Source organism: Nyctereutes procyonoides, unplaced genomic scaffold, assembly GCF_905146905.1.
Source record: "Nyctereutes procyonoides isolate TBG_1078 unplaced genomic scaffold, NYPRO_anot_genome, whole genome shotgun sequence".
Taxonomy (NCBI): Eukaryota; Metazoa; Chordata; class Mammalia; order Carnivora; family Canidae; genus Nyctereutes; species Nyctereutes procyonoides.
The window spans coordinates 17,995,229-18,021,406 of NW_026575120.1; the positions used below are offsets into that span (position 1 = coordinate 17,995,229).

Sequence of the window (26,178 nt, forward strand, 5' to 3'; positions counted from 1 at the left end):
AAATAAAATCTTTAAAAAAAAAAAAATTAGCCCACTCTGATTTGGGAAAATGTGTGAAAAATAATCAATTTATTTCAGCACAGTATGATACATGGGTGTGGCAACAAAGTAAAAACAGATATAAATATACTAAAGCCTAGTTCATCAGTTATTAAAATGATACAAGACTTCCGTTTTATTATAAAGTTTAAAAGAAAAAGATTTACACTATACACAAAAATATTTCTTTCCAAGAGCTGTAGAGTGGAGAAAGGGAAAAGCCAAATACTTGATTTAAAAGGTGGTGTTGAGGAACATGATCTGGCCAGCCAGCCCATCCCTTATTAGGAGGCCCCTGTCGGCTTCCTTGTGACCTATAAATAGACATTGCATTTCTAAAGCAATCCTTCATTCCTGAAGGACCTAGTTATTTTTTTACTGAGACATGCTTTTATCTTTGTGATCCCACTTCCAAAGCTTCTCAAGTTGACAGATCAGGAGGTGGGGCTTTTGTTCTACCTCTCTTCTGCCCTCCAGGGTGGTTTTCCAGGAGGGGTTGGCATTTATCGGTCTTCTTGGCTGACATTCTGAAATCAGATCTTAAGCCCTGAAAACTTCTAAAAACGGGAAGTACCTATGAAAACCTATCCTCTCCTCTGGGTTTTCCCTGCCCTGCCACCCACTTACACTGTGTGATGGCTCAGCTCTGTGAAGAAGCACTCCGGTTTGATGTGTCTTCTGAAGTGGAGGAAGCAGGGTCTCCCATGATTTCAGGGAATTCAGTGTCCTTGGTCACAGTTGCATGTTGTCTTGAATCCAGTCTAGGTAATTAGTAACCTTGGTATATACACCTGGAACATCTTTCTGTCCACAGCCAATGCCCCAGCTGATGATGCCAACCAAGGTCATGCGGTTGTCCTTCATGCACACCAAGGGGCCACCTGAGTCACCCTGCAATACAGAAAACACTTCAGGTGTTGCAAAAAACACAGACTCTTGGGTGGAAGTTAGGGTGAATATTTGTATTGCTGAGATTGTATTCTTCAAAGTACTTATTTCAGAGAGGGGAATTTTTATCTCAATGATCTTGATCCTGTAGAGGATTTGGTTGTATCTACATTGCAAAGTAGAATGGAGATAATTGCTCAGACATTTCAGGCCACAACCCTCCTTTTAACTCTACCACTTACAAGCCATGTGGCCTTAGGCTAACTGTGCTTCAGTACTCTTATCTCCGAAATAGAGATCATACTATCTACCCTATGAGGTTGTTAGGGGAATAAATGGGAGAAAGCATGAAAAGCTCTGAGAACAATGTATGACATTTTGTAGGACTCTTGGTACTTGTTGGCTGTTATTGTTTCATTGAATCAAATGATTTCTTGTTTTTGTTTTCAACTTGAAGCTTGCAGATCATGGTTTCACTTTGCATACCACCTTTTTACTGTCTAGCGAGGAGTACAGCTGAGGTTTCTGAAGAAACCAAAGAGGGACAAACATTATCAAGGAACTGAGGGAAAATGTGGGTTCGATTTAATTTGTTAGAACAAAGCCCACAAAGTCTTCAATGCAAGAGCCCCGCTTCCTTCTTTTTGTTTTCCTTCTAACCCCCAGCCCCTGCAGGCTTGAAAATGTCTCATCAGTATTGGTGTTGTGGTTACTATTTAGGTCCTAATACCACAGGCCGTGTGTGTCCCTTACAGGTGCCTTGTTATGAAATAGAAGCACTGACTGATAAGGGTGCCAACACAGACCTGAACTAGTTTGCTTCCCCAGGTGAAAAACCTCCTATGAATGCTGCTATGAGTTTTTATTTTATTTATTTATTTATTTACTTACTTACTTACTTTACTTATTTATTTATTTATTTATTTATTTATTTATTTATTTATTTATTTATTTTATTATTTTTTTGCTATGAGTTTTTAAAATTTATTTCTCACAAATCATCTGGGTCATCCTTCCCAGTAAGCTGCAATCCCCGCCGCCCCCCCCCCCCGCCCCTGCCATCTACACAGCTGGTTCCAATTTCCCCCAGTACCTCCAGAAGTCAAGAACTGCTTAATTTGTGTTGCTTTACCCATGACCTCAATAGTTGATCAATTGCCTGGGCTTACAGGAAGCCCTGAAGCAGGTGGAGTTTCCGGTGTAGACACTGGGGAAATCTCCTGCAGTTGAGATTTCTTAAGTTTGGGTAACTTTGATCTTTCTTTGATTGTGCTACTTGTTTGAAGCCCTCATCTAGAATCTCTAGCGCCTCACCAAGATGAAATCATTCCATTCTGGCTCTTTTTTCTTGGTTCTGAACCTATTGGCCAAGGAACATTGTCACCCTGGGGTGTGCTCAGAGTACAGCGAGGCCCTCATGTTTACCTGGCAGGCGTCGTGCAGGTTTGCTTGGTTTCCACCACTCCGTGTGTCTCCGGCACACAGCATATTGTTCGTAATGGTTTTGTTAAACAAATGCCGTGATGTGCAGCGGCTAGATGGGTACAGCCTGACATGAGCCTCCTTCAGCCGCTCAGAATAGAAAGGAGAAGCTGAAACAAGAAGGGAAAATATCTTTTGGGTTTAGGGAAAGTTATTTGTAAACCTTTTAGAAGGAAGAAGCCAACTTTTCTACTAATGGCTAACTTGTATCAAGCTTTCACATAGATGAGGTTGAAGCCTGCAAAATATTGTCAATATTGTTTTGACCAACAAAAATTAGTATAGAGGTTAGCACATGGTTTCTCAGTAGCAGCGCTATTGACATTTGGGCCCAGATAATTTTTTGATGGGGGCTGCCTTGTGCATTGCACATGCTTGGCAGCCTCCCTTGCTTCTACTCACTAACTGCTAGTATAAATCTCCACCCTGAGTTGTAATATTCAAAAATGCCTCCAGACATTGCCATTGTCTTCGTGGGGGCTGAAAACCACTGGCTTGACCCACTGTCACTTAATTCTCGTGATCTAAGGAGGTAGGTAGTTCTACCCACATGTTACCAGTGAGGGGATGAAGGCATGCAGCAGTGTAAAATAAAAACCCACGTCCCGGGTCACACTGCTACAAGGTGCAGACCTAGGGCTTGGACTGAGGCCTACCTGACCAGAGAGTCCAAGAACCCCCCACACCCCCTCATTACTGTACTCTAGTCCTTATCAGAACCTTCCTGAAATCTTAAGCCCTTCAAAGCACTGGTACTATTCACACCTGTCTTGACCTGCACAGTGACCCTCTGTGAAGTGGGAAAGGCAGGTGACGCCTGCAAGGAACTTGCCTACATTTACACAGCATCCGTGCCTGAGCCAGGGCTAGAACGTTCTTGCGACTTTTTCCTCTCAGTAACTAGTCCCTGCTGTCCTGCAGACAGACAGAGTGGGGCCGAGACCTCCTTCCACTTACACGCCTCGTGTTTTCCGTAGCCAGACAGCTCACATTCTGTCCAGTCGGGCAGCTGCAGGTCGGCTTCGGGGAGACAGGCAGTGCGGACAGCGTCGCTCTCCTGGGCACACTGTAGCGAATCCGACTGCAATTTCAGCAATGCTGGCAGGAAAGCCAGAAGAGAATAACTCCATGTGATGCTCGTCTGATTCGAGGGGAGGAAGACGAAGGAGAGGGCAAGAGTGTGGAAGCACGAGGTGCAGATGCATGTGTGGTGCCCTCCGGAGCAGGGGAGCATGACACCTTACCAATATCATTGTTGTAAGTGTCGTCATCAAATTCCTTATGGGTGATGTACTTTTCTACTTCAAATCTCTGCTCCTCCTCTCCAGGGACCTCTCGGTATGTTCTGCCCAAGACCACCTTCAGCTGGTGGGGAGGATACCTAAAGGACAAACAGCCTTAGGATGCTCTGCTTGCTGTGAGGCTTCTTTTGACGGGCCCCAAAGTCTAGGGAGACCTGCTGGGTCTCTGAAGTCCCTACCTCTCCTGGAAACAGTGCGCAGCAGACAGGACCCAGCAGGAACTGATCAGTATTCCCCCACAAAAAAACCTCTCTCCTGGTGACCTCCTGTTCTTGACAAAGATGGCAGCCTGCCACGGGTGAGAGGTGATGTCTGCGTAGAGCCCTCCTTTAATGCGAAACTGTGGCTGCTTGTAGTGTCTCAGGCCACAGGTGGCTGGGAGAGGAAAGGGCAGAGAAAGGCGATCAGCCCTGCAGTCCTCGGGTATGTTCCCTGAGCACCTACCCTCGTTTCCTCTCTTGCAAGCCCCAGTTTCTACAGGCACCTCTCCAGGGTATGCAGAGAGACAGAACAGTCTCCATGGTAATAAAACCCTGGCTTGTACATACTGCGTACCACTGTACACGCACTCTCTCTAACCCTCACAACACTGAACTTCCGAGAGGCTGGGAAATTTTTGCCCAAGGTCCCAGCAGCATCTGGATTAGAACCCACATTTGTCTGACTCCAAATGGGATCTTTCTGCTACGCTTCATTACCCCTAGTTTTTTCCTGCACTGGCCTCCCAGCTTCAGAAATAATGCAGCCCTGCAGGTCCCTCCTGGAGAACATCTACCCCATTTCTTTTCTGTCTACTCCACCTTGCCCATCCTTCAAGGCCTAGGTGAAATCCTGCCTCCTTGTGGAGCTTTCCTAACACTCCCAGCCCACCAGGACCTGAGCGAGCTTACTAATACTGCTCACCGACGACTCCCCATGCATGGCCTTCGTTGTGAATCCATTGGTAGTTTGTGTCTTACCTGCCCAGGTACATAATATGTCCCTTGAGAAACCTTCTGGCAAATATGTGCATTCACAGGAATTGAGTAATAATCTGTTCTCAGACAATTTCTAAACTAAGGTCTTTCAGCAAAATGTGCCAACTTGAATTTTCTTATTGTCTTTCATTCCCACCAGCCCAGTTCCCTTGTGTTAAATGGGGTCTGTGAGTACGGTGGAAGAGTTCACAGCAGGAGTACAGACTGTGAAGTCAGAGGATGTGGGATCAGACTGAGCTCCACCTCTCGGAACCCAGTGAGCTTGGGCAGGCCTCGTGACTTCGGAGCTGCTTTCCTCATCAGTAAACTAAAAGATAGGAAGACTGCCTCTCACCACATTGTCAGGAGAGCGCTATGAGAGCACTTTGTTTTCTAGGGAGCCATATATGTGAGCTAGCCTCCTGCATTCTCCCCAGGAACCCATCATCAATAATTAATAAAGGCATCTGGAGAGAGAAGTTTAGAGCCTAGTGAATTCTAAGAGAAATTGGCAAGTTCTCTCTCTCTCTTTCTCTTTTTTGTTTTTTTTTTTTTTTTTTTTTGCTCCTCTGCATCAAGCTCATGCATGGGGAGTGAACACCTGCCCAGAGTGTTGTCATCCTACCATTGCTTCAGTCATGAAACGCCCCTCCCCACCAACGCCTTCCTGAAAATCTAGGAGCTATACAGCCCAAACCAGGCAGCTGTGAAGACACAGGATGTGGCAGAGGAAATGGTCAAGGGAGGCTGGGCAGCAGGAGATGGCCAAGGGCTAGCCCTTACAGCACTGGGGCACGTCACAGTATTCCCATGTCAACTTGCGGTCCTTCAGCACGTGGCACCATGGCTTGGCATCCCCATCTGGGTTCCTAGATGATAAGGGAGTTTGAGATTTTCAGTCACATAACAAGCCATGTGAGAGAGGAAGGAGGCTCAATAAACCAATGGCAAAACAGTGAGCTCGGAAAGAGGGTCCTGAGTTCTGAACTTGGCTCTGTCAGAGATCTCACCAGGGAAAAACAACTTTAATTTTTTTTTTTTTAAGATTTTATTCACTTATTTGACAGAGAGAGAGAGAGAGAGAGAACACACAAGCAGGGGGAGCTGGAGTGGGAGAAGCAGGCTCTCTCCTGAACAGGGAGCTGAATGCGGGGCTGGGTCCTAGGAACCCGGGACCATGACCTGAGTTGAAAACAGATGCCCAACTGACTGAGCCACACAGGTACCCCTAATTTTGTTTTTCTATCAGCAACATAACATTCTCATGTCACAGAGATGTTGGAAGGAACAGTGAGCTGTGCTGTGAGGACACTCATGATTCCCTGGGAGAAAGGTCCATAGGAGAACGGACAAAAGGTGCTATATAAGAGTGATAAACTGGTGAACTTCACTCTTCATAATAGGTGTTATTCTAGCAAGTGAAGAGGTGTGACTGAGCTTCATGGTTCCTTCCCACCCACTAGGTCTTTCATAGAACCTTAGGCATGAAATCTTCCTCCATCCCACATCCCATTCCTGCTTCTGCCCAGATATGAACCCCACAGACCCTGTGCTACATACCGACAGTAATTGTGGTTGCCCAGGCCCAGTGCCTGGGCATTGGTCTTCCATGTTGTGTAGAACTTGCCTGCGAGGACCCTGGAATTCCACGGGAGGCAGGGGGTACCAGATGTAGTGAAGCTGTAGGTGCCACGGTATGCTAACCCTTTTCCAAAGTAGCAGTCCTCATTTTTTTCTGGAACAAAAGGAATCTCAAACTGAAACAAAACCAATTAAATCCAACAGCAGGCACATCAGGGTTTGCAGCAGAGCCTGCGTGGGACTGCTGACCTGAGAGGATGAAGGCAGCCAGGCTTCCCTGTAAGAGGGATGTGACGCCATCCCACCTCCCCTCTTTCCTCCTCCAAGCCCTGTATGTAGGGATGGTAAATGGCTTTCATCTGCTGGGCAACTTTAACCAGTTGGATGTGGCTTCCTAGGTTTCTGTGTCGAGGGATCCCAAGGGTTTGCTCATGTTCAGCAGGAAGGGGTCTATGCCCTGTTAATAGCAATTATTGCTGGAGCTGCTTTGAAAGTAATTGGGGATTTCCTCGTTTATATTTGACACATTGTGGTGAACCAAGATTCTTCAATGGGGGGACATGTCAGCAGGCCCTAATGTTTCAGATTTTCAAACCGCTCTGGACGGTTTGTTGGGCTTGAGCAGGAAGAGAGAATATGCACCTACGGATGCTGCCTATTTTCACTGACTTGCCCCATTTTACCCTTCTTTCTCCCTATTTGAAATTGGCAGAATATACCACTATAAATAAAGCGATCTTTAAGACCACCTAGACCAGCTGAGTCCCAATTTACCACTCCGGGGACAGGAGAAGAGGCTTTAGAATTACTGTAAGGAGTCCTCAAATTCACAGGTATGTCATACTTACCCATAGACAGGATGTACATTACTGTATATGAATATTTAGAACTTTAAGACATATTTTTATACTATTGTGATATCATTATTTATAAAAGCACCACAGAATTCATGGTGCTTTTTTATAACTTAGTATTTTTCAATTTGGGAAATTTTCTCATATTAAACATCTCAGAGAAAGAGAGACTGAGAAATAGGCCTGTCAATCACAAGAGGGAGAATCTCCATCCATCCTCAGAAGGACTAGAAACCACCACAGCAGCCCTCTTTCTCCTCTGTACAGGAGGACATGGATGGGCAGAGGGGTAAAGAGACCAGTTCAAGGTCAAACAGCTTGTTAGAGGCCGGGCCTGGGTAAGGACCCAAGTCTGCAGCCTTTCTTCCCTCTGCGGCCAAAATGATGACACACACACCCGCACACCCCAGCCTACTGTTTTGCCTCCAGAGTTGAAGAAACACTGTCAGCTGTGTCCTTTTAGACTCTACTCCCCGGCCTCTGGGGGGGAAGGTGGGAGGCTGCACTCACCCTTGGGGCAGGCCGGCGTGCTGCAGAACTCAGTGCTGTACTTCCCTGCCTTGAACACGTAGCACCAGGGCCGTAAGTCTCCATCAGGGTTTCTGAAAAAATAGCCAGGGAAGGCCAGGGGAGGTGAAAAATGAAGCTTCCATCTCAGCTTTATTTTGCCTCCTCTTTGCCTCCTCTTTTGGGGATTTTGCCTCCTCTTTTGGGGAAGAGGTCAGTGCCCTTTTGTGCATGCGTGGGATAGCTGGATCGTGTTTGGTGGAAGTATGACTTAGTTATTGTCTTCATTCGGAGACCAAGTATGGTTTAAGGAGGCCTGTCTGGGAGCCGGGTCGACAAGGGGCGGCCTGTGAGGTTAGTTTTAGGTGTTAACTTGGCCCAGTATCTCATCGGACACTCATCGAGGTGCTGCTGTGAAGAGCTTTTATAGCTGTGGTTCAGATCGGCAAGGGGACTTTACTTAAAGGAGAGTATCCTCCATCCTGTGGTCGCCTCGTGCCGTCTGGGGAACGCCTGGCGAGCAAGAGTAGCGAAGGAACTCCAGCGTCACAGCGGGTTTGCAGGTCCTCCCTGCGGACCTCAGGCTTGCCAGCGCCCGGCCCGAGCGGCTTCGAGCGGGCTGGGTGACACAGACCACTGATCGGGGGCAAATGTCGGGGGCTTCTCTGGGGAGCCCCGGCTGACCCGCACTAGGCTTCCTCCCGGAGGCCAGGCTCTCCCGGGAGGGCCGCCAGCGAGAAGGCAGGGGCGCACCTGCAGTAATTGTGGCTCCCGAGGCCCAGCCGGATGGCGTTGGGCCTCCGCGCACTGTAGGGCTTCAGGGCCAGCGCGCTGCTGTTCCAGTTGGCACACTCGGCCCCGCTCTCTGCCGTGCTCCACGTGCCCCTGTAGGTGATGCCCTGGTCCTTGTAGCAGGTGGCACCGGCATCTGATGGGACGCAGGACACGGGACACCTCACACGTGAGCCCCCGTCCCTGGGTTCTCCCGCGGGGCCCCCACGTGCTCCGGCGGCGAGGCGGGCCCGCTGCGGAAGCCACTGCCCGCGCAGAGCAGGGGGGGCGGGGCCCCGGGGACGGTGGCAGGAGTCTGCCGGGCGACTCCGGGCCCCCAAGGCCCTGCCCGCGGGGCGCAGCCCTCCGGAGCTCCTTCCCTGTCCCCGCCCCTGGGGGGGGACACCCTTCCTCCCCTTCCTGGGAAGGTCTGGGCGTCCGCCCCTCTCCTCGCCCCCCTCCCCCGCCCCCACTCACCTATTTCACAGCGTTTCCCCAGGAAGCCCTCCGGACACTGGCACACGAAATCCGCGAAATACAGGGCCTGCCGGCACGTCCCGCCGTTAAAGCACCTCGGCTCGCTGCAACCTGTCCCGGAAAACCCAGGAGGCCCCTAGTCACCCCCAAGAAGCTCCAGGAACCGCAGGAGTTAGTTTTAGGGGTGAGCTCGGCGGGCCGGCGCTATTCTAGGCAGTTTGCAGAATGAGCTCGTTTCCTTCTCGCGGCCACTCCCACCTCGGACCGACGGGGAAACTGAGGCCAGGCACCAGAGGGCGTGCCCCCCCCCCCCCGCCGCCCCGGGCTCTCTCCCCGGCCGGGCGGCACCTCCGCGGTGGGTAAGGTGGGGCACGTACCTCTGACGGGCACCGAGTGGCACTGCGGGCGGCCGCCCGCGCACCGGCAGTACTCCACGCGGTTGCCCCGCAGGCCCGGCCGCAGCCACGACTCGCTCGGCCCGTACTGCGTCTGGGTCTTCTCGTCTCTGCAGCTCCCTGTGACGGCAGACGCGGCGCAACGCTGCAGGGCCCGGCTCAACACACTGACGCCCCGCCCCCAGGCCAAGGGGAAGCCCCCCCACACCTGTAACACGACCCACCCTCATCCCCCCTCGCTGCCAGCTGGGAGATAGCACGCACCTAACAACTTGTCACCTGAGACCCCTTTTATTGTTTCTCCTTGGATGGGCCCTCATCTTGGAAGCATGTATCTTCAAAATACATTTACTGACGGAATGCTACACTGCCATCAAAAGATGAAGCCTTGCCATTTGCAACCACATAGATGGAACTAGAGGATTTTTTAAGATTTTATTTATTCATGAACGACACACAGAGAGAGGCAGAGACACAGGCAGAGGGAGAAGCAGGCCCCCTGCAGGAACCAGATGAGGGACTCGATCCAGGACCCTGGGATCACGCCCTGAGCAAAAGGCCCACACTCCATCATTGAGCCACCCAGGCGTCCTGGAACTAGAGGATATTGTGCTAAGTGAAGTAAGTCGGTCTGAGAGGCAATTATCAAAAGATCACAGTCATATGTGGAATTTAAGAAACAAAATAGTATCATAGGGGAAGGGAAGGAAAAGTTAAACAAGATGAAATCAGAGAGGGAGACAAACCTTAAGAAACCTTTTTAATCATAGGAAACAAACTGAGAGTTGCTACAGGGGAGGGGGGTGAGGGGATGGGGTAACTGGGTGATGGACATTAAGGAGGGTAGGTGATATAATGAGTACTGGGTATTATACAAGATGGATGAATCACTGACTACCTCTGAAACCAATAATACATTATATGTTAATTAACTGAATTTATATAAAATTTTTTTAAAAAGAAAATATAAAATACCCCCAAAATAAAAAATCGAACCACAAAACAAAACAAAACAAAACAAAACAAAAATACGGGGCAGCCCAGGTGGCTCAGCAGTTTAGCACCTGCCTTCAGCCCAGGGCCTGATCCCGGACACCCAGGATCGAGTTCCACATCCGGCTCCCTGCATGGAGCCTGCTTCTCCCTCTGCCTGTGCCTCTGCCTCTCTCTCTCTCTCTCTCTCTCTCTCTCTCATGAATAAATAAATAAAATCTTTAAAAAAACAAAACAAAATACATTTACTAAGTAATACTCTGATTTTTTATTTCATTTCATTTTATTTTTATTTTAAGATTTTATTTATTTATTTGATAGAAAGGAGGGGAAGGAGAGCAGGAGCAGAGGGAGAGGTAGATGGAACAAAAGGCAGGCTCCCCGCTGAGCAGGGTGCTCCATTTCAAGGCTCCATCCTGGGTCCCCGGATTATGATCTGAGCTGAAGGCAGATACCCAACCGACTGAGCCACCCAGGCACCCCTCATTTTCCATTTTAATTCATCAAAAATATGCACATGTATATAACTGCCTACCAGAGCTTTTGATGCACATTGACTATTACCACACCAAAATGACGCATTGCTCACCCAAAAGAAAGAAAACTGACATGTTAGTCTGTGTGAGGAATGTGCTGCTCTCACTAGGATTTTTGATATAATGAAAATGATCTAAGTACTCCCATTGATATTCTTGCCCTCTTTGTCTCTGTTTGCAAAGCAGAATGCCAACTTAAGAAATCTTTAACTGGGATCCCTGGGTGGCTCAGCAGTTTGGTGCCTGCCTTCGGCCCAGGGTGTAATCCTGGAGACCTGGGATCGAGTCCTACATCAGGCTCTCTGCATGGAGCCTGCTTCTCCCTCTGCTTGTGTCTCCACCTCTCTCTCTCTCTCTCTCTCTCTCTGTGTGTCTCTCATGAATAAATAAATAAATAAAATCTTTAAAAAAAATCTTTAACTTTTCATCAACTAAAGAAGTGACACATGCTCATTGTAAATAATGTTTTTTCTTTTGCGGGTCCAGTGGGGCCACGATACCCTGTCAGAAATGCTGTGCTATCTAACAGTGAAGGCACAAAGGGTATAGCATTGGGGCACCTGGGTGGCTCAGTGGTTGAGCGTCTGCCTATGGCTCAGGTCATGATCCTGGGGTCCTGGGATTGAGTCCCACATCGGGCTCCCTGCAGGGGGGCTGCTTCTCCCTCTGCCTCTCTGTGTGTCTCTCACAAATAAATAAATAAAATCTTAAAAAAAAAAAAAGTATAGCATTGGGGCACCCAGGTTGCTCAGTTAAGCGTCCAACTCTTGGTTTTGACTCAGGTCATGATCTCAGGGTCTTGGGTTGAGCCCCATGTTGGGGCCCAAGCTGGGTGTGGAGCCTGCTTAAAATTCCTTCTTCCCTCCCTCTGCCCCTCCCCCCGACGTGTGCGCATGCGCTCTCTTTCTCAAAAAAAAGGAAAGAAAAGAAAAAAAGGAAAAAAAAGTTACAGCATAAATCACTCTGGGGAAACTTCCACTTTGAAAGAGGTGTTGCAAAGCCAAAGATGAAGGTAGCTTGTGATTTGAAGCTGGGCCCAGAGTTCTTCACCAGAGTCACGGCACTCTGGCTGCCAGCATGTTTTATTTTTGGACTCCTACCTAATGCTCATGGGGATGTTCCTCAGGTTTCTAGAGTCCACTGTAGGCATGGTTTCATGGAATGAAAGCCTTTCTACATCTGTGGAACTTCTGTGAGGTAACCCGGGTTCGTTAGCCTGGTTTCACCAACCAGAACATATGGAAGCACAGAGATGGCAGTTAACAAAGGTGCCAGGTGGACTCAGGTGAGATGGGGACCACAGCCCCATAAAGGACTGCAGAGGACCAGCACATCTGCAGCCTGGCTGTGGTGTGGCCTTGGGCAAGGTGCTCAGTCTCTGGCTCTATTTTCTCACCTGTGTAACAGGGCTTTGGGCCATTGAGCTGAGGGGCTCCCAGCAGCTCTGTGACTCCCCAACAGTCTGACTCCTTGAGGGCACACCTGTTCCCATCCTCTCAGAATCTGGCCTTAGGGGCGCCTGAGTGGCTCAGCGGTTGAGCATCTGCATTCGGCTCAGGTCATGACCCCAAGGTCCTGGGATCAAGTCCCGCATCAGGCTCCCCACTGGGAGCCTGCTTCTCCCTCTGCCTGGGTCTCTGCCTCCCTCTCTGTGTGTCTCTCATGAATAAATAAATAAAATCTTAAAAAAAAATAAAAAAGAAGCTGGCCTTAGCTAACTCGGTGAATGAGTAAATGGGTGTGGGAGTGGCGAGTGACCCAGGCATCTCTGCAGAATTCCACCTTTACACAGCTTACGTAGGCTGAGTGTGGTGGAAGAGAAATCCCCACCAGAGCCCAGAGCACCTGAGCGCCTAAGCCCTGACCCCGTGGCCTTGCCCTGACCCCCTTCCACATCAGCTTCACCTTACCTCTGTAAGATCTGGCTCCTCTCCTGAATCGTGTGTGGATCTCCTGCAGAGCAACCAGGGGTGGAGGAAGGATCAGCACCCGCTGGTGTCTTAAGAATAAAGTTGGTCGATCTAGAGACCACCCAGGCACCCACCAATCCGATGCCACCTGTCCCGAAGGTTCCCCCTCAGGTCGCTGGCCCCAGGAGCAACATCTGCTTCCTGCTTCTTTTCTCATTCTCCCTCCCCTTCTAGACCAGTGATGCCAAAATAACTTTCTAAGTGATGAAAATCTCTACCACCTGTGCTGTCCAATACCACAGCCATGAGTCACACGTGGCGACTGAGCACTTGAAACGTGGCTAGTGTGACTGAACTAAATTTTAAAATTTTATTCTAAACTGAAACAGCCACAAGTGTTTGGTGAAGTTGTAGCCCTCCCCCAACCCCTCCATTTAGCCAACCCCAACTCTCTTCTCTAAAGTCTCACTGTGCAAGTACTGCTCATTGGGCCTGACGTGATGCCCTCGCTTGCTGGGCATTTTTGGAGAGCATGTCCATAGTATAGCTTCTATCCCAATTAGATAGTAAACAGCGTAGGGCAACTCGCCAGCTTCCATGGCTCACGGCTTGTGCACCTCCTTTTCTAAATACTTTCTGGATGAATTCAAACACATTCTTTAAGAACAGCTCCAAAGAAGGCAGCCAAGGCAGTGCAGTGGAATTAAGAACTATTTACCCAAATCAGAAGAATGGCCTAGGGTTCTGCCCCCAGAACCCTGAATCCCAAGAATCCTACCCAGGGAGGAGTGGGTGCACCATGCTCTGTGACTGCTGACCCCACCTTGGGGCGCCTGAGCCCACTGAGAGTACGCAGGCTCCAGGGGCGGGGCACACACCTGAACTGCACACCTACCTGGCTGGGCAAGGTGAAGGCTGCTCCACAAAGCAGCAGCATGCACACTAGCTCTCTCCTCATTGTATTCATCGTTCCTTCAGAGTGTCCCTTAAATTCTGGAAGAAGAAGGGAAAAAAGCTTAATCATGTGATTGAGAGATCAAGGAGCATGGCAAAGTTCAAGAACCTATGACTTGATCATGGCCAGTCCCTCTAGCATCAGCTCCCACAGCAGGAAATGCCACAAATGTCTGGAAGATTTTTGTAATTGTATATATTTTTGTATTGTGGTAAAATACACCAAAGTTACCATCTTAACCATTTTTATGTGCAGATAAATGCCAGTTTAGTGGCATTAAGTGCATTCATATTGTCATGCAACCATCACTACCATCCCTCTCCAGAACTTTGTTTTCTTCCCAAACTGAAACTCTGTACCCCATCTAAACAATAACTCCCCATTCCCCTGGCAACCACCAGAAAGTAGAATACTTTCTGTCTTTATGACTATGACGTGGGATCATATAGGTGGAATTATGTAGTACATGTCCTTTTGTGACTGGCTCATTTCACTTTGCATACTGTTCTCAAAATTCATCCATGTGGAGCCATATGTCAGAATCCTCCCCCACCTTTTTTTTCGTAAAGTAGGCTCCATACCCACCATGGAGCCCAATGTGGGGCTTGAACTCACGACTCTGAGATCCAAACCTGGGCTGAGATCAAGAGTTGAATGCTCAACTGACTGAGCCACCCAGACATCCCTGAATCTCCTCCTTTTTTAAAGCTGAGTAATATTCTGTTGTCTATATAGACCACATTTTGTTTATCCATTCATCCAACAATGGACACAGGTGGCTAGGAGGTCGTCTTGCCCAGAGATCTCTGAGGGCTGAATAGTGGGACCACCTCTAGTGCCAATAGCAGCCTGGAGACCCAGGATCCTACCTTGGTTTCCTCCAATTCCCGCCTGCGGTCAACTAGATGGAACCACAGAAATGTCCCCTTTGAAACTTTTTCAGGGGACACCATAGGGATTCTACTGCCAGCACATCACAGAGCCAACCTACCTCAGATCACCTCAGTTCTTCCACTTATAATTTCCATGCCTCCTTGTCCACCACAGGGAATGTTCCTCTGCACCAGCTCTCACCCTCCCCACTGCTCCCTTGGAACGTCTGTCTCTTGTTTTGTAGACAGGCCGGGCAGGGTGCAGACTGGCAGAAAGGCGGAAAGGAATGGAGGCATCTGGGTTTTGGTAGTTAGACTAAGATCTTCCTGGACCTAGAATTCCCACTTTCCATGTGCCTTTCCCCAGTGATTTTGCCCTCAGCAGCTTAAACTAGGTTAGTTGGTCGGAGTTTTATTTTGTGGTCTGGCAGGCCCACTCACTCCTTTATCCACAAGAATTAAATCCGGGCATTTCTTCCCTTGACTCATTTCCCTTCAGTCACAACAACGTTTGGTCCCACCCCTCCCCCCATTGCAGGGATCCTCAGGGACCTCTCAGATCAGAGGCTTCCAGGACCTTCATCCTGGCCTGGCTCTGGCTCCTTCTTTGTTTCTTTGCAAAGAAGGTCCCTGTTGGAAGTGGCCTTCCCCTCACTGGCCACAGGCCCCCTTCAGAGCAAGGGTGAAAAAGAAAGGATGAATGGGGGCAGTGGGAGGACTCTGTGCCCCATTGCTTCTTCTGGGGCTGCTGGGGACAGGCAGCGGAGGGGTGAACAGGGCGAATGGAGGAGGGGATGGGGAGAGAGCAGCAGGGACTGGTCAATAGGATTCCAACAAGAAAACACAGCTCAGAGGGCAGTCTTGCCAATCAGCACAGCCCTTGCCCCCCATTGTGAAGCAACCTGAAAGAGGGCAAGATCTGGGCCTCTGTTCTAATTCGCTGTGCTCTTTGGGGGCCCTTCTCTCACTCAGAGGAGGAAGTTTCAGAAGTTGAGGCCATCAGAAACAAGGACACTTAGTGGTCTCTTCTGATCACAGGGAACTGCTCTGGATTTCCTCTTTCTCAAAATTTGCCAAAGCCCTTATAAATTTCTCTTCTTAATTTCATCCAATTTAAAATTAACCTTTTAAAATACATCTTCTTGAATGCATTCCTCCCCTTCCTTTCCAATGTTAATCCTGTTTCACAATCGCATAAAGCTTGTCCCATCCTTTATTATCTTGGCCAAACCTTGAGATTAGGGGAACCTCTAAGCTCTCAGGACATTATGAAGGAATTCTGAATGAAACAATGAGCAATCAATAGGGAACTTAACCTTTATTCCTGTTGCCTGTCAAACCACCCAGGCCTTTCAATTTTTCAGTCAACTCATCAGTTCAAGATCAGGGGGTTGGTTTTTCTCTGGATGCCCACCAAGATATTGTTTTACTTTAATAATTCAAGGTCTTAAAAAAAAAAAAAAGACCTCTGGGTTCTTCTGATGGGAACACAATTCTACATTTTGGAAAATTGCCAGGTGAGATGATGTGCAGCATTAACACATTTGCATCCCCTGATAAATGGGGAAGCAGGACCAGATGGGGGGCAGAGCATGACTTAGGGCTTCCCTAGCAGTTCCTACAGCTGCATCATGTGCAAACCCTTGGCAACTCAGGGGCATAAGGGGCAAAGGAGTCTATTTCTGTCCTCTGCTCCTGGGAGAGTTTGAGATAGTCTCTGTCCTAGCAGTCTTTATCTTCCTCCACTTTTGGGGGCCTTGCTGGGCCACGGGCTAGGTCAGTGGCAATCTCAAACAAGGCAATAGCTCCATCCCGCTGCACAAAGACAGTGCAAGCATCCGGACAGGCCAAATGGGGTAAGAGGATGACAAAGAAATGAGTCATCCCGCCAGCAGACAAGCAGTGCAGTCCAAAGACAAGGGAGAAGGAGGAGAGGAGGAAAAAAATGTGTCCTTGTTTTCCCTTCATTAAAGAGGTGGGTGTAGAGGTCTGGGGGCAGTGCCCGGAGAAAGAACAAAGTGAATACCAGAAACAGGGACTCAGACTGAGTCCGTGGGGCCAGCCAGTGCCAGGCCAGGCTTCCACGCTGTGAGCCACGGCTGCCACGGAAGGCGGGAGTGCCTTGTGGTTAAGGTGAGGAGGGGGAGGTGAGATGAGAGGAGTAAGTGTAAGAAGTCCTTCAAGGCTCATTTTATAAATGCAAGACAACTTGTTATTTTTTTCTGTGTTCTCTTCCTTTTGCTCTATTTCATAGTTCTCAGAGTTAGAGAACAAAAAAAGCAAGGGAGTAAGAGGGACGAAGGAAGGAAGGGAGGAAGGGAGGAAAGAAGGAAGAAAAAAGAAAAACCATGTTTTTCTTTTGTTTTCTTTTGTTTCACTTTAGTTAGACTGGAATCCCTAAGTCACTGAAAAATATCGCTGTGTGAGAGTGAGGTGGAATGGCCATAAGGCCTGTGGTCCCCAAGGTCCCAGGGCCCCAGGCGTAGCAGGCCCATGCTAGCACACAAAGTTGATTTCTGCAGATTTGCAAAAGGCACCCTCTCTGGTAGTTGGAGTTCAACAGACACAGAGCTTGGCATATTGACAAAGAATCTGTGCAAATTAAAAAAACCAGGACACATGGCCTGGCAAATAAAGCCTGGCCTGGATTTCAAAGATGCATGGGTGGGAATCCTTGTGTGGGATACAGCCTGCACATCCGTGTGCAGAAGCCTTGTCTGCTTCCAGAACATCTCTGACCTTCCTGTCTGGAAGCTGTGTTAGGTCCTGCTGGCTATGGCAATAGAGTGACTCTGTTCCCTGGCTGTTCTGAACAACCTTGAATGATGACTGTTCCAGGGAAAAATGAGAACAATGGACTGGTAACCATGGAGGGGGTTACTCTGCTAGAGGAAGTGTGCCATGTGGCTGAGAAAGCAATGGTAGGCCAGCCAGAAACTCAGTGTTCATTTCTGCAGTGCTAACTTGGGGGGAAGCTGAGTGATGGGCACCCATTCATAGCTGTTGAGTCTGCACTAGGGGAAGCCCCTGGGACAGCAGCATGACACTTGGAGGAAGGACCTGTGGGTGAACTGTTATCCCCAGTGCCTTCACACGTTCCCTCCCCCTTTTTAAAAATGTATTTGTTTGAGAGAGTGCAGCACATGTGCCTGCATGTGCAAGTTGGGGTGGGAGGGAGTGAGGGGGGGAGAGAGAGAACCTCAAGCCTGGACTCAGGGCTCAATCTCACAACCCTGAGATCATGACCTGAGATCATGACCTGAGTTGAAATCAAGAGTCGAACATTTAACTGACTGAGCCCCTCCAGGAGCCCACCATGTCCCTCTGCATTACCCTTTCCCTCTACTATCCTACCTTCTCCATCTTCCCCCCTTAAAAATCTACCCTCTGAAAAGGGACTGACATGCTCATTCACATAAGGTTAGAATGACTGAATAAAAATTGATACATTGCTCTTCTCAAAGCATCTATATTTTGAGACATAAAATCAGTTCCCAGGAATGCAGGACCGAGTGGGCTAGATTCATGAGGTTTACTCCAGGGCTGACACTCTGTGGTTTCTGCTGTTGTGAGAACAAATGATATAATAGGTGTAAACTGTGAAACACTTATAAATGCATATAAGTACTTTGATTTACACACAACCACAGATGTGAAAGTAATCTGCAATAAAAGAACTATACACATATGGTCCCTCAGTCAAGTTCTGTGGTTCTAGGTACAAACCATGCAATTGCCCCAGCTGGTATAGAACTCAAGCACTTGGGATCCCCAGGTGGCTTAGCAGTTTGGAGCCTGCCTTCAGCCCAGGGTGTGATCCTGGAGTCCCGGGATCAGGTCCCACATCGGGCTCCCTGCATGGAGCCTGCTTCTCCCTCTGCCTGTGTCTCTGCCTCTCTCTCTGTGTGACTCTCATGAATAAATAAATAAAATCTTTAAAAAAAAAAAAAAAGAACTAGAGCACTTTAGTTTTTACTCTTGCCAGAAAGAAAAAGGCAGAAATATGAGCAAGCTAGAGGAGGAGGGACATTGCAAGAGAAAGACAAAAGTAAGTTGAGACTATGATCAAATTTTACACCGTGTGCAAGGTTTGCTACCCTAATCTTTGGTAAAGGAGATCCTCCATTTATTATTACTTTGCAAAGCTTCTCTCTGGAAATCTGAGTAAGAGAGAGTCAGTCTCCAAGAATACCAATACTCTAAAGTGACTCATGGCTTTAAAACAAACAACACCCTCCTTCCACCCCTCAACCACCATGGCCCAGAATGGATGCCAACAAATTAGAAAAGAAATGGTCAAAAGAATAACTTCTTGGAAGACCAAAGGCATGTCTCTAGAGTCAGGGCAAGGGAGGGGGTGAGATGGCAGGAGGATCCGGGCGTTAGAAAGGTGGCTGGTGGAACATCCCTCCTGGAGCCATGGCCCAGTTTGTCCATAACCTCGCCGCGAAGGCTCCGGCGCTAGTGAACGCTGCTGTGACTTACTCGAAGTCTGGATTGGCCACATTTTGGCACTATGCCATGGTTGAGCTGGTTCCTCCAACCCCTGCTGAGATCCCTACAGCTACTCAGAGCTTGAAAAAAATAGACAAGAGTGCTCAAACTGGTAGCTTCAAACAGCTCACAGTTAAGGAAGCTCTGCTGAATGGTTTGGTGGCCACCGAGGTGTGGATATGGTTTTATGTCGGCGAGATCATAGGCAAGCGTGGCATCATTGGCTATAATGTTTGAAGACCAATCTTTAACATCTCTTTCTATGTGGCTTATTATTTGAGTGTTCTTGGACCATATGTGATCAGACTGGTATTTGAATAAAATAAGATAATGTATCAAAAAAAAAAAAAGAAAGGTGGCTGGTCCCCACCGAAGCTCACCTTTGCTGGCTCCCAGTGGAGCCAGGACAGGAGCCACTAGCCCCGTAGCCTTGGTCTTGCCTATCCAGGTTCTGCTTTTTCCAAAGGCCATGATCTCAGAATAAAAACCATTTTCAAAAACTTTCATGTAAACAGTTCTTAACTTTTCAATACTTAATTTTCTGTGTGTCAAAATTTAGTTTCTCTCTTCTTTAATCAACTGCTTTTATAACTAGGGGCCAAGTGAAAGAGTCTCTTTCTTATATAAATTGATCCATTCCAATGAGGTGAATAGAATATCTCCCACCCATCTCACTAGTTACTCAGGGCCGAACACTCTCCAAAACAGCTTCAGAATATAGGTGTGTAATTTGTGTCTAAGTTACATGAATTTAACCTGGCTACTCAGAAAAATCTACGCCGAGCAGTGTCATCTACTCCATGTCCACCCTCTGCCAGGTAATCCTGGTTATTTAGAGGAAATAAGGGAGTGTTGGCTGTAGGTCTAAGAAAATAGAAGTCCATCCTGCCTCCTTTCAGAATAAGAACAAAAGAAGCCCTTTCCGAATGAACTTATAACCCTGAGAAAAAAACACAAAGTTCAGCTGGCAAAAACTAACTCAATTAGTCAATGCAATAAAATGTTAACCCCAAAGCCTGAATCTAAACAAACCCTGCAATCTGATGTTAATCTAAAACAGTGTCTCACTTAAGCATAAAGGTAGTTTCTCATGTTCCTCCCACTCCCTAGAGCAAACATCACCGTGAGGCAATTAAATACGAAATACTTTGATAATTCCTCAGTTTACCTCCAGATTACAACACACATGAATCAGAAAACTGATCAGCAGCTCTCACTGTATCATGACTGAATCTGTCCACGTTTTCCTGGGCTCACAGGAAAGCAGTCTTGCAGTGTATTTTTGAGAACTGTCACTCGCTCAATGGGCTTTGAGTACCAGGCCTAGTTTATGAAACCCTTTTACAATCATTGAATCATTTAAGGCAATATTATTACCTTGTTTTTACAGATGAGAGAACTGAACTTCAAAAAAGCATAAGGGCCTTGGCCCTTAGGCAGGACACTTAGTGAGAGGTAGTGTCAGGACTCAAACCTGATGCTCTTTCCACCACTACTTCCTGTGTCTTGATGTGGGACTGCAATGTTTTCAGTGAGCTCAGAGTTGCTATTTGAAAAGGGGAGCACGTCACAGTGCAAGGAGTGTAACCTCTGGAGTCTCAACTTCAAATTCCATGACACACAAGTTATGTGTGGTTTTCTGGATTTTCTAATGGGCCAATCATTCCCACCTTGCTGAATTTTTACAGCAATTAGAGAAGAAGCAGGCAAAAGCCCTACGCAATGGCCAGTGCACAGCAAGGTCAACTGTACTGACTGTCATGAGTGTCCTTCAGCAATGGGAGCACTGAAGTCCACAGCTTCTCCCTGGAAAAATAACCGAAAGCTACCAAGGCAGAAAGATGCTAATCTCTATGGGGTCCCCATTGTGGTCAAGCATTAATAACCAAATACTGTTCCCTAAATCCTGTCGACATTTTGTGATAACCTGCAACCATATTCTTCACAACTGATATAAAAGTTCTCACCTTTTATCTACATGCACAGAACGGTATTAATAGGAGCCATTCTTTCCTGGATATTAGGTCATGTCTTTTATCCTATTTTTTAAAAAAGATTTTATTTATTTGTTCATGAGAGACACACAGAGAGAGGCAGAAACACAGAAAGAGGCAGAAGCAGGATCCCCATGGGGAGCTTGATGTGGGACTTGATCTTAGGACCCCGGGATCATGCCCTGAGCCAAAGGCTGACGCTCAACCACTGGGCCACCAAGGTATCCCTTTTATCCTATTTTTAATCTTTTTTTTTTGTTTTTTAATTTGCCTTTCCTGGACCTACTTATATCAAGGTTACTCTGAACTCTCAGAGGAAACTGGAATTAGCACCCAAGACAGCTGGAAGATCAGACCGTTGTTACTGATAAGACCTGTCTGATGCAGACCACATGGATGTTTAAAAACCAGAGACATTGTGTGAGAAAAATTAGGAAACTGGAGCTTCCCAGAAGAAAAAAAAAAACAAAAACAAAAACAACTTCCCTTTTTCTCTGCAGCCCTGGTGGCAGACACTGGCTCTTTGCTATGGCAAGGCAAAATAAGACAAGTTTCTCTTTTCCATTTACAAAATGTAAATAGCCAGCAGAGATCCAGTAGACTGGTAGTCTTTCTCTTTTAGATTACTCAGTGCAGGTTACTGGGCTTAGCTTCCCTACTGAGTGTCCTGTTCCCTACCTGCAAAGACCTCAGCTGACATCAAGGTGTTCATGCAAAGGTCTCTAACAAAGGGGCTTGAGGGCCTCTTTGAGTGTCCTCCTTGGATGCCACCTATCAGATCCTCCCCGCACCCATCTCTCCCTCAAGCCCCACCTCAATCTAATTTCCTCCTTTCTTGAATTCATGGGTGAAGATTTAACAACTCTACGTATTCAATATCAGACGTTCATTGAGCGCCAACCCTGTACTAGGCACAGGCCCTATGGTATAAAGACAAATATGCTCTATCCTCAAAAACTCATAGTTTAAGAACAGGACAGACAAGTAATTAGGCAATCACAGTACAGTGTAATCAGTGCTGTGGTATGCAGGGAGGTAGGGATAGAAGGTGAAATGCAGCAGAAGAAGGGGTTTAGTAGAATGTGGAGGACGGAGATCTAGCTCCCTCTTGTTGAGGTAAGGTGCTGGTCAAGGTAGGCTTCCTGGAACTGATGTTATATAAGCTGCTTGTTGAACAAAATGAAGAGGTGCTCCTGACAGAGCATATTGCCAAGAGGTGACCATTGCTTGGGGTGCAGGGTGATAGCAGCAAGCAGCCAGAGCCCCTTACTCTTCAGCACAAACACCTTCCATTGGCTAAAGGAATATGATTCACACACCCCAGGCTCTCCCTCCCAGGGCATCTCTAGGAGGAAGTATGGTTTGGAAAGCCCAAGAGTTCCAAGGGATATAAGAGCCTCTGGGGCATGAGTTCAGTTTTGATTCCCTAATGTCTGGTTATAAATTAATGGAATATTTGTGACCATATAATAAACAGAAAAGGCTTTGAATACAAAGATGTCCTCATATCTAGGTTCAGCCTGACCTTGAAGTGGGTTACTTCCAAGGTTCAGGGTGGAATCAGGTTTTATAGATCAGTCCAACCAACCTCTCCAAACCACTGATACATGTTGTCAGGAGGATCACGTAGCCAAACTGGGCCTGCTGGCCGAGAGTCACCCTCAGAATCATGGCTGTTGGCACAGATGGTGTTAGGCAGCTGCTAAAGACACACAACTGTATTAGTTTTATAGGAAGAACAGTTAGTTAGTATTGTCTGGGTAACCATACTAGGCACCAGAACTTGCCCAAGTCATCTCTTTAAAAAACGTTTATGAGGGATGCCTTCAGCTCAGGGCATGATCCCAGTCCAGGGATCAAGTCCCACATGGGGCTCCCTGTGAGGAGCCTGTGTCTCCCTCTGCCCGTGTCTCTGCCTCTTTCTGTGTCTCTCATGTAGAAATGAATAAAATCTTTTAAAAAATGTTTATGAAATGCCTGCTGCACGCCTGCATGTGTTTCCTTTTCCCTTCTGTCATACATGTTATTTTTCAGGTATCAAGAGGCTTGTCTGTTGCTTTACCCTCTTCTCCAAAAATCTGTTTCTCGGGCAGGAGAATGTAACAGAATGCAGGAAAATATGCTATTCTTATATATGGAAGTAGACTACAAGCCAGTATTCGGAGGCCATGTGGCTGAACTTGGGGTTGGACCAGAGCAAATGATCTCTAAGATTCTAATTCTGACTTTCTATGAGTCTAAATTTGTCTTCATTCCTTTATCCGGTTTGATTTGAGACTACCGTGCAGTTTTGTGAGCTGGCTGGCTAAGATGAGGCTTATAGTCTGAAAGTATGGACAGAAATTTTCAGGGCACCTGGGTGGCTCAGTCACTTGAGCATCTGCCTTTGGCTGAGGTCATGATCCTGGGGTCCTAGGATTGAGCCCCGCATTGGGGTCCCTGCTCAATGGGGAGCCTGCTTCTTCCTCTCCTCCCCACTCATTCTCTCTCTCTCTCTCAAATAAATAAAATGTTTAAACAAAAAAACAACAAAAAAAGAATTTTTCCATGCAAAGTAAATAACCAAAAAAATGAATGAATAGAATATTCTGGTCACTCATTGTCCATCCTAGCCATCTTATCAGAGCAGAGCTGAAATTCACTCACAGTAGTAGAAGTTTTATTCTGAGACTGCAGATGCACAATGCCAAATAACCAAGTAAAATTGAACATTTCAACTCAAAACCTAAATCCTTCCTCACCATCAGGCACTCAGTATCTCTGAGAAGTGTATGGACTTTGAATTTCGACTGGAGCTAAGTTCACCACCACTGCTGTGAACAATATTGCCCCCTTGGCTCTCTGATAGAAAATACCTGCCCACATTTTAGAAGCTTCAGAAGTCCTGAAGCCGGTGATGCTCCTTCCAAATGATGATCTTCATCAAAGGGGCCCTTCAGTTGGTATAAAACCCCTAACCAGAAAAGCTGCAACTGCAGATTAGTAACAGGCCTCCCCTGGACAGTAAGTTTCCTCGAATGTTCTGCAGTCCCAGCCAGTCACTTACAAAAACCTTAGATCAGTATGGTCACTGGGTATGGCTGGGTTGCTGGTTACAGTAATTTGAAATGTACTGAGCACGGTTCTGCTCAACATGTTATGACCCAGGGAAATGAAGCCGAGTCCCAGAGCTCCTCCTCAGTGAGCACAAAGCACTGCTGTCCCTCAGCTACTCCCTGGCTGCATGAACTGTGCCAGCGTGTGAGGAAGCCACTGACAGTAGCACAGACACCAGGAGTATCTGATAGGAGGCATCACAAAATAAACTAGGTTGGTCTAAGGGAGTCTGGACAGAGACTGAGCCACTGGGCGGAGAGAAGCTACCACTTATTCTTGAGGAGATCCAGAGCTTTGAGGTTGGTGTCTCTAAGAACACTTCAGGTAGAACAAATTGATGGGTTGTGTGGAGCTATTTCTATTTCAATATTCACAAATCCCTGCAGGTACCTAGTCTGGCTCACGCTGACTGTCATATATTGATTCTGGACAAGTTAGTGTCTAGATCCCAGGATGAGTCTTCCTGCCCATGGGCAAGAACTGCTAGGAAGTCACCTTTGAGGGGACTCCACTTCATAGTTGTATTTGCAGGATCTCTTCATGGAGTTGCAAATGCATACACACACACACACACACACACACAATCTAATTTTTTTCCATCATCAATCCACCACCGGAGATCACTATTATTAATCCAACTTCAGCTCCAGAAAAATCATCATTTCCACACTTCTTTGCATTTGAGTTTCTCATTAGTTACCTGGGAGCTCAGTGGGTTTTCCTCCTTTCCTGGCTCCCTCCAGCCCTCCCTCCCAGGGAGGTTAAGAAAATACAGATAATAACTGAAAATTTGGAAAGCCCTAATATGCTCCCTGCAGAGTGCCTTAGGAAGAAGAGCATTGATGTTCTGTTCCTCCTTGTAATTGAAAAGTCCTTACAGAGGACCTCACACTTGCACACTGGGCAAAACGCCTGGGAACAAGCTGACCAGTTGAAATGAGGGGGACGTGGGGAAGGGGGGAGGAGGGTTGGGGATTGGGGGCCTTTCTCTGACAGTCCCATCTGTCTTTTGTCCTTTGATCACCAGCACTTCCCACCTAGGTAACCAAGCTCCGAGGCAAGTGGCCCGCCGCGCACCCCCCACCATCCCCAGCCTGGGCTTCTTACTGGGCTCACTGGGGGAGGGAGGCAGCCAGACACCCCCCTTGGACCCTCCGGGCTCGCAGAGCCACAAGTAGCCAGGGCAGCTGACTCCACTTTCTTGCCCCTTAGTCATGAAGGGCTCCCATTGTCTCTTCAGAGCATTTCTCTGATTCTTTTCACTTTCCCTTTGACCCTGCAAGCAGAGATTTCTTCTTCAAAGAAATGAACCCTCCCCGTCTCTCCCCTGACCGCCCTCGCTCCTCCAAAACGCTTCAGCCTATAGGTCCCAATGAAATGCAGATGCAAAAAGAAGAATCCCTATGGGCTCGGATTCCAGCTAATCCGCTTTTTGCCCGAATTACAAAGTCAGTCCCTGTGAAGGCATTCCTCTATTTGGCTCCGTTTGCCAGAAAGACTTTTGAGAGAGACAAGAGGAGCCGGGCGGGCAGAGAGGCAGAGAATTCAGCTTACCGCCGCCGCTCGCCTTCCTCGCCTTCCTTCTCGCCCCTGGGAGAGCCTCGCTCCGCGGCTCCCGCAGGCCTCGGCTCCGGTGTCCCCGCAGCTCCGGGCTGCCTTACATTTCAAGGCAGGGGGTGGGGTCAGTGGCCCTGGGTGGGCGGGTTTCTCTGCGGCAGGAGGATGCCCAGTGGACAGGGCCAGCAGGGTGCCCGATGGGGCCGGCCTGTTTTCATAAAGAGGGGGAGGAAGTTTGTGATGGAAGCAGCACAGCCTAACCTGGCTCAGGGCCAGCGGGATTATTCACAATCCTGATGTCATCGAATCACCGGAATTTGGGAGTTAGACGGAATCATCTTCCTTCAAAGCCCTAGACTATGACCTAAATGGGACCCTCGGGATCAGCTGGCTGTAAGCCTATCTTGGAAGCAAGAATTTACCATTTGAAACAAATACACACAGAGGAGGCCCCAGGGGTTCTTCCGGAAGGAATCTCCCCCAGGAATTCTGAGCCTCTGCGCACAAGAGGTTGGAAGAA

At 47.8% G+C, this 26,178-nt stretch overlaps 2 protein-coding genes across 3 annotated transcripts; one reads left to right on the top strand and one right to left on the bottom strand.

The window, feature by feature from the left end:
* Positions 1–50: 50 nt before the first annotated feature.
* On the bottom strand, positions 51–25,841 carry PLAT (plasminogen activator, tissue type). 2 transcript variants are annotated; one of them, XM_055335555.1, is made up of 15 exons: positions 25,656–25,841; positions 14,637–14,783; positions 13,586–13,683; positions 12,691–12,733; positions 9,234–9,371; positions 8,857–8,967; positions 8,362–8,536; positions 7,612–7,703; positions 6,227–6,401; positions 5,450–5,535; positions 3,890–4,085; positions 3,654–3,790; positions 3,367–3,507; positions 2,353–2,519; positions 51–930 (listed from the first exon to the last, which is right to left on the bottom strand). In XM_055335555.1, the coding sequence occupies exons 3-15, from the start codon at positions 13,655–13,657 to the stop codon at positions 772–774; spliced, it is 1,692 nt and encodes a 563-aa protein (XP_055191530.1). In that variant the 5' UTR covers positions 13,658–13,683; positions 14,637–14,783; positions 25,656–25,841; the 3' UTR covers positions 51–771. The 2 variants fall into 2 exon arrangements, with proteins under 2 accessions (XP_055191530.1, XP_055191529.1); XM_055335554.1 differs by lacking the exon at positions 14,637–14,783.
* Positions 18,937–19,355, top strand: LOC129516214 (ATP synthase subunit g, mitochondrial-like). Its single transcript, XM_055335556.1, has one exon. It carries the CDS (start codon positions 18,937–18,939, stop codon positions 19,246–19,248), a length of 312 nt encoding a protein of 103 aa, XP_055191531.1. The 3' UTR covers positions 19,249–19,355.
* Positions 25,842–26,178: the final 337 nt, after the last annotated feature.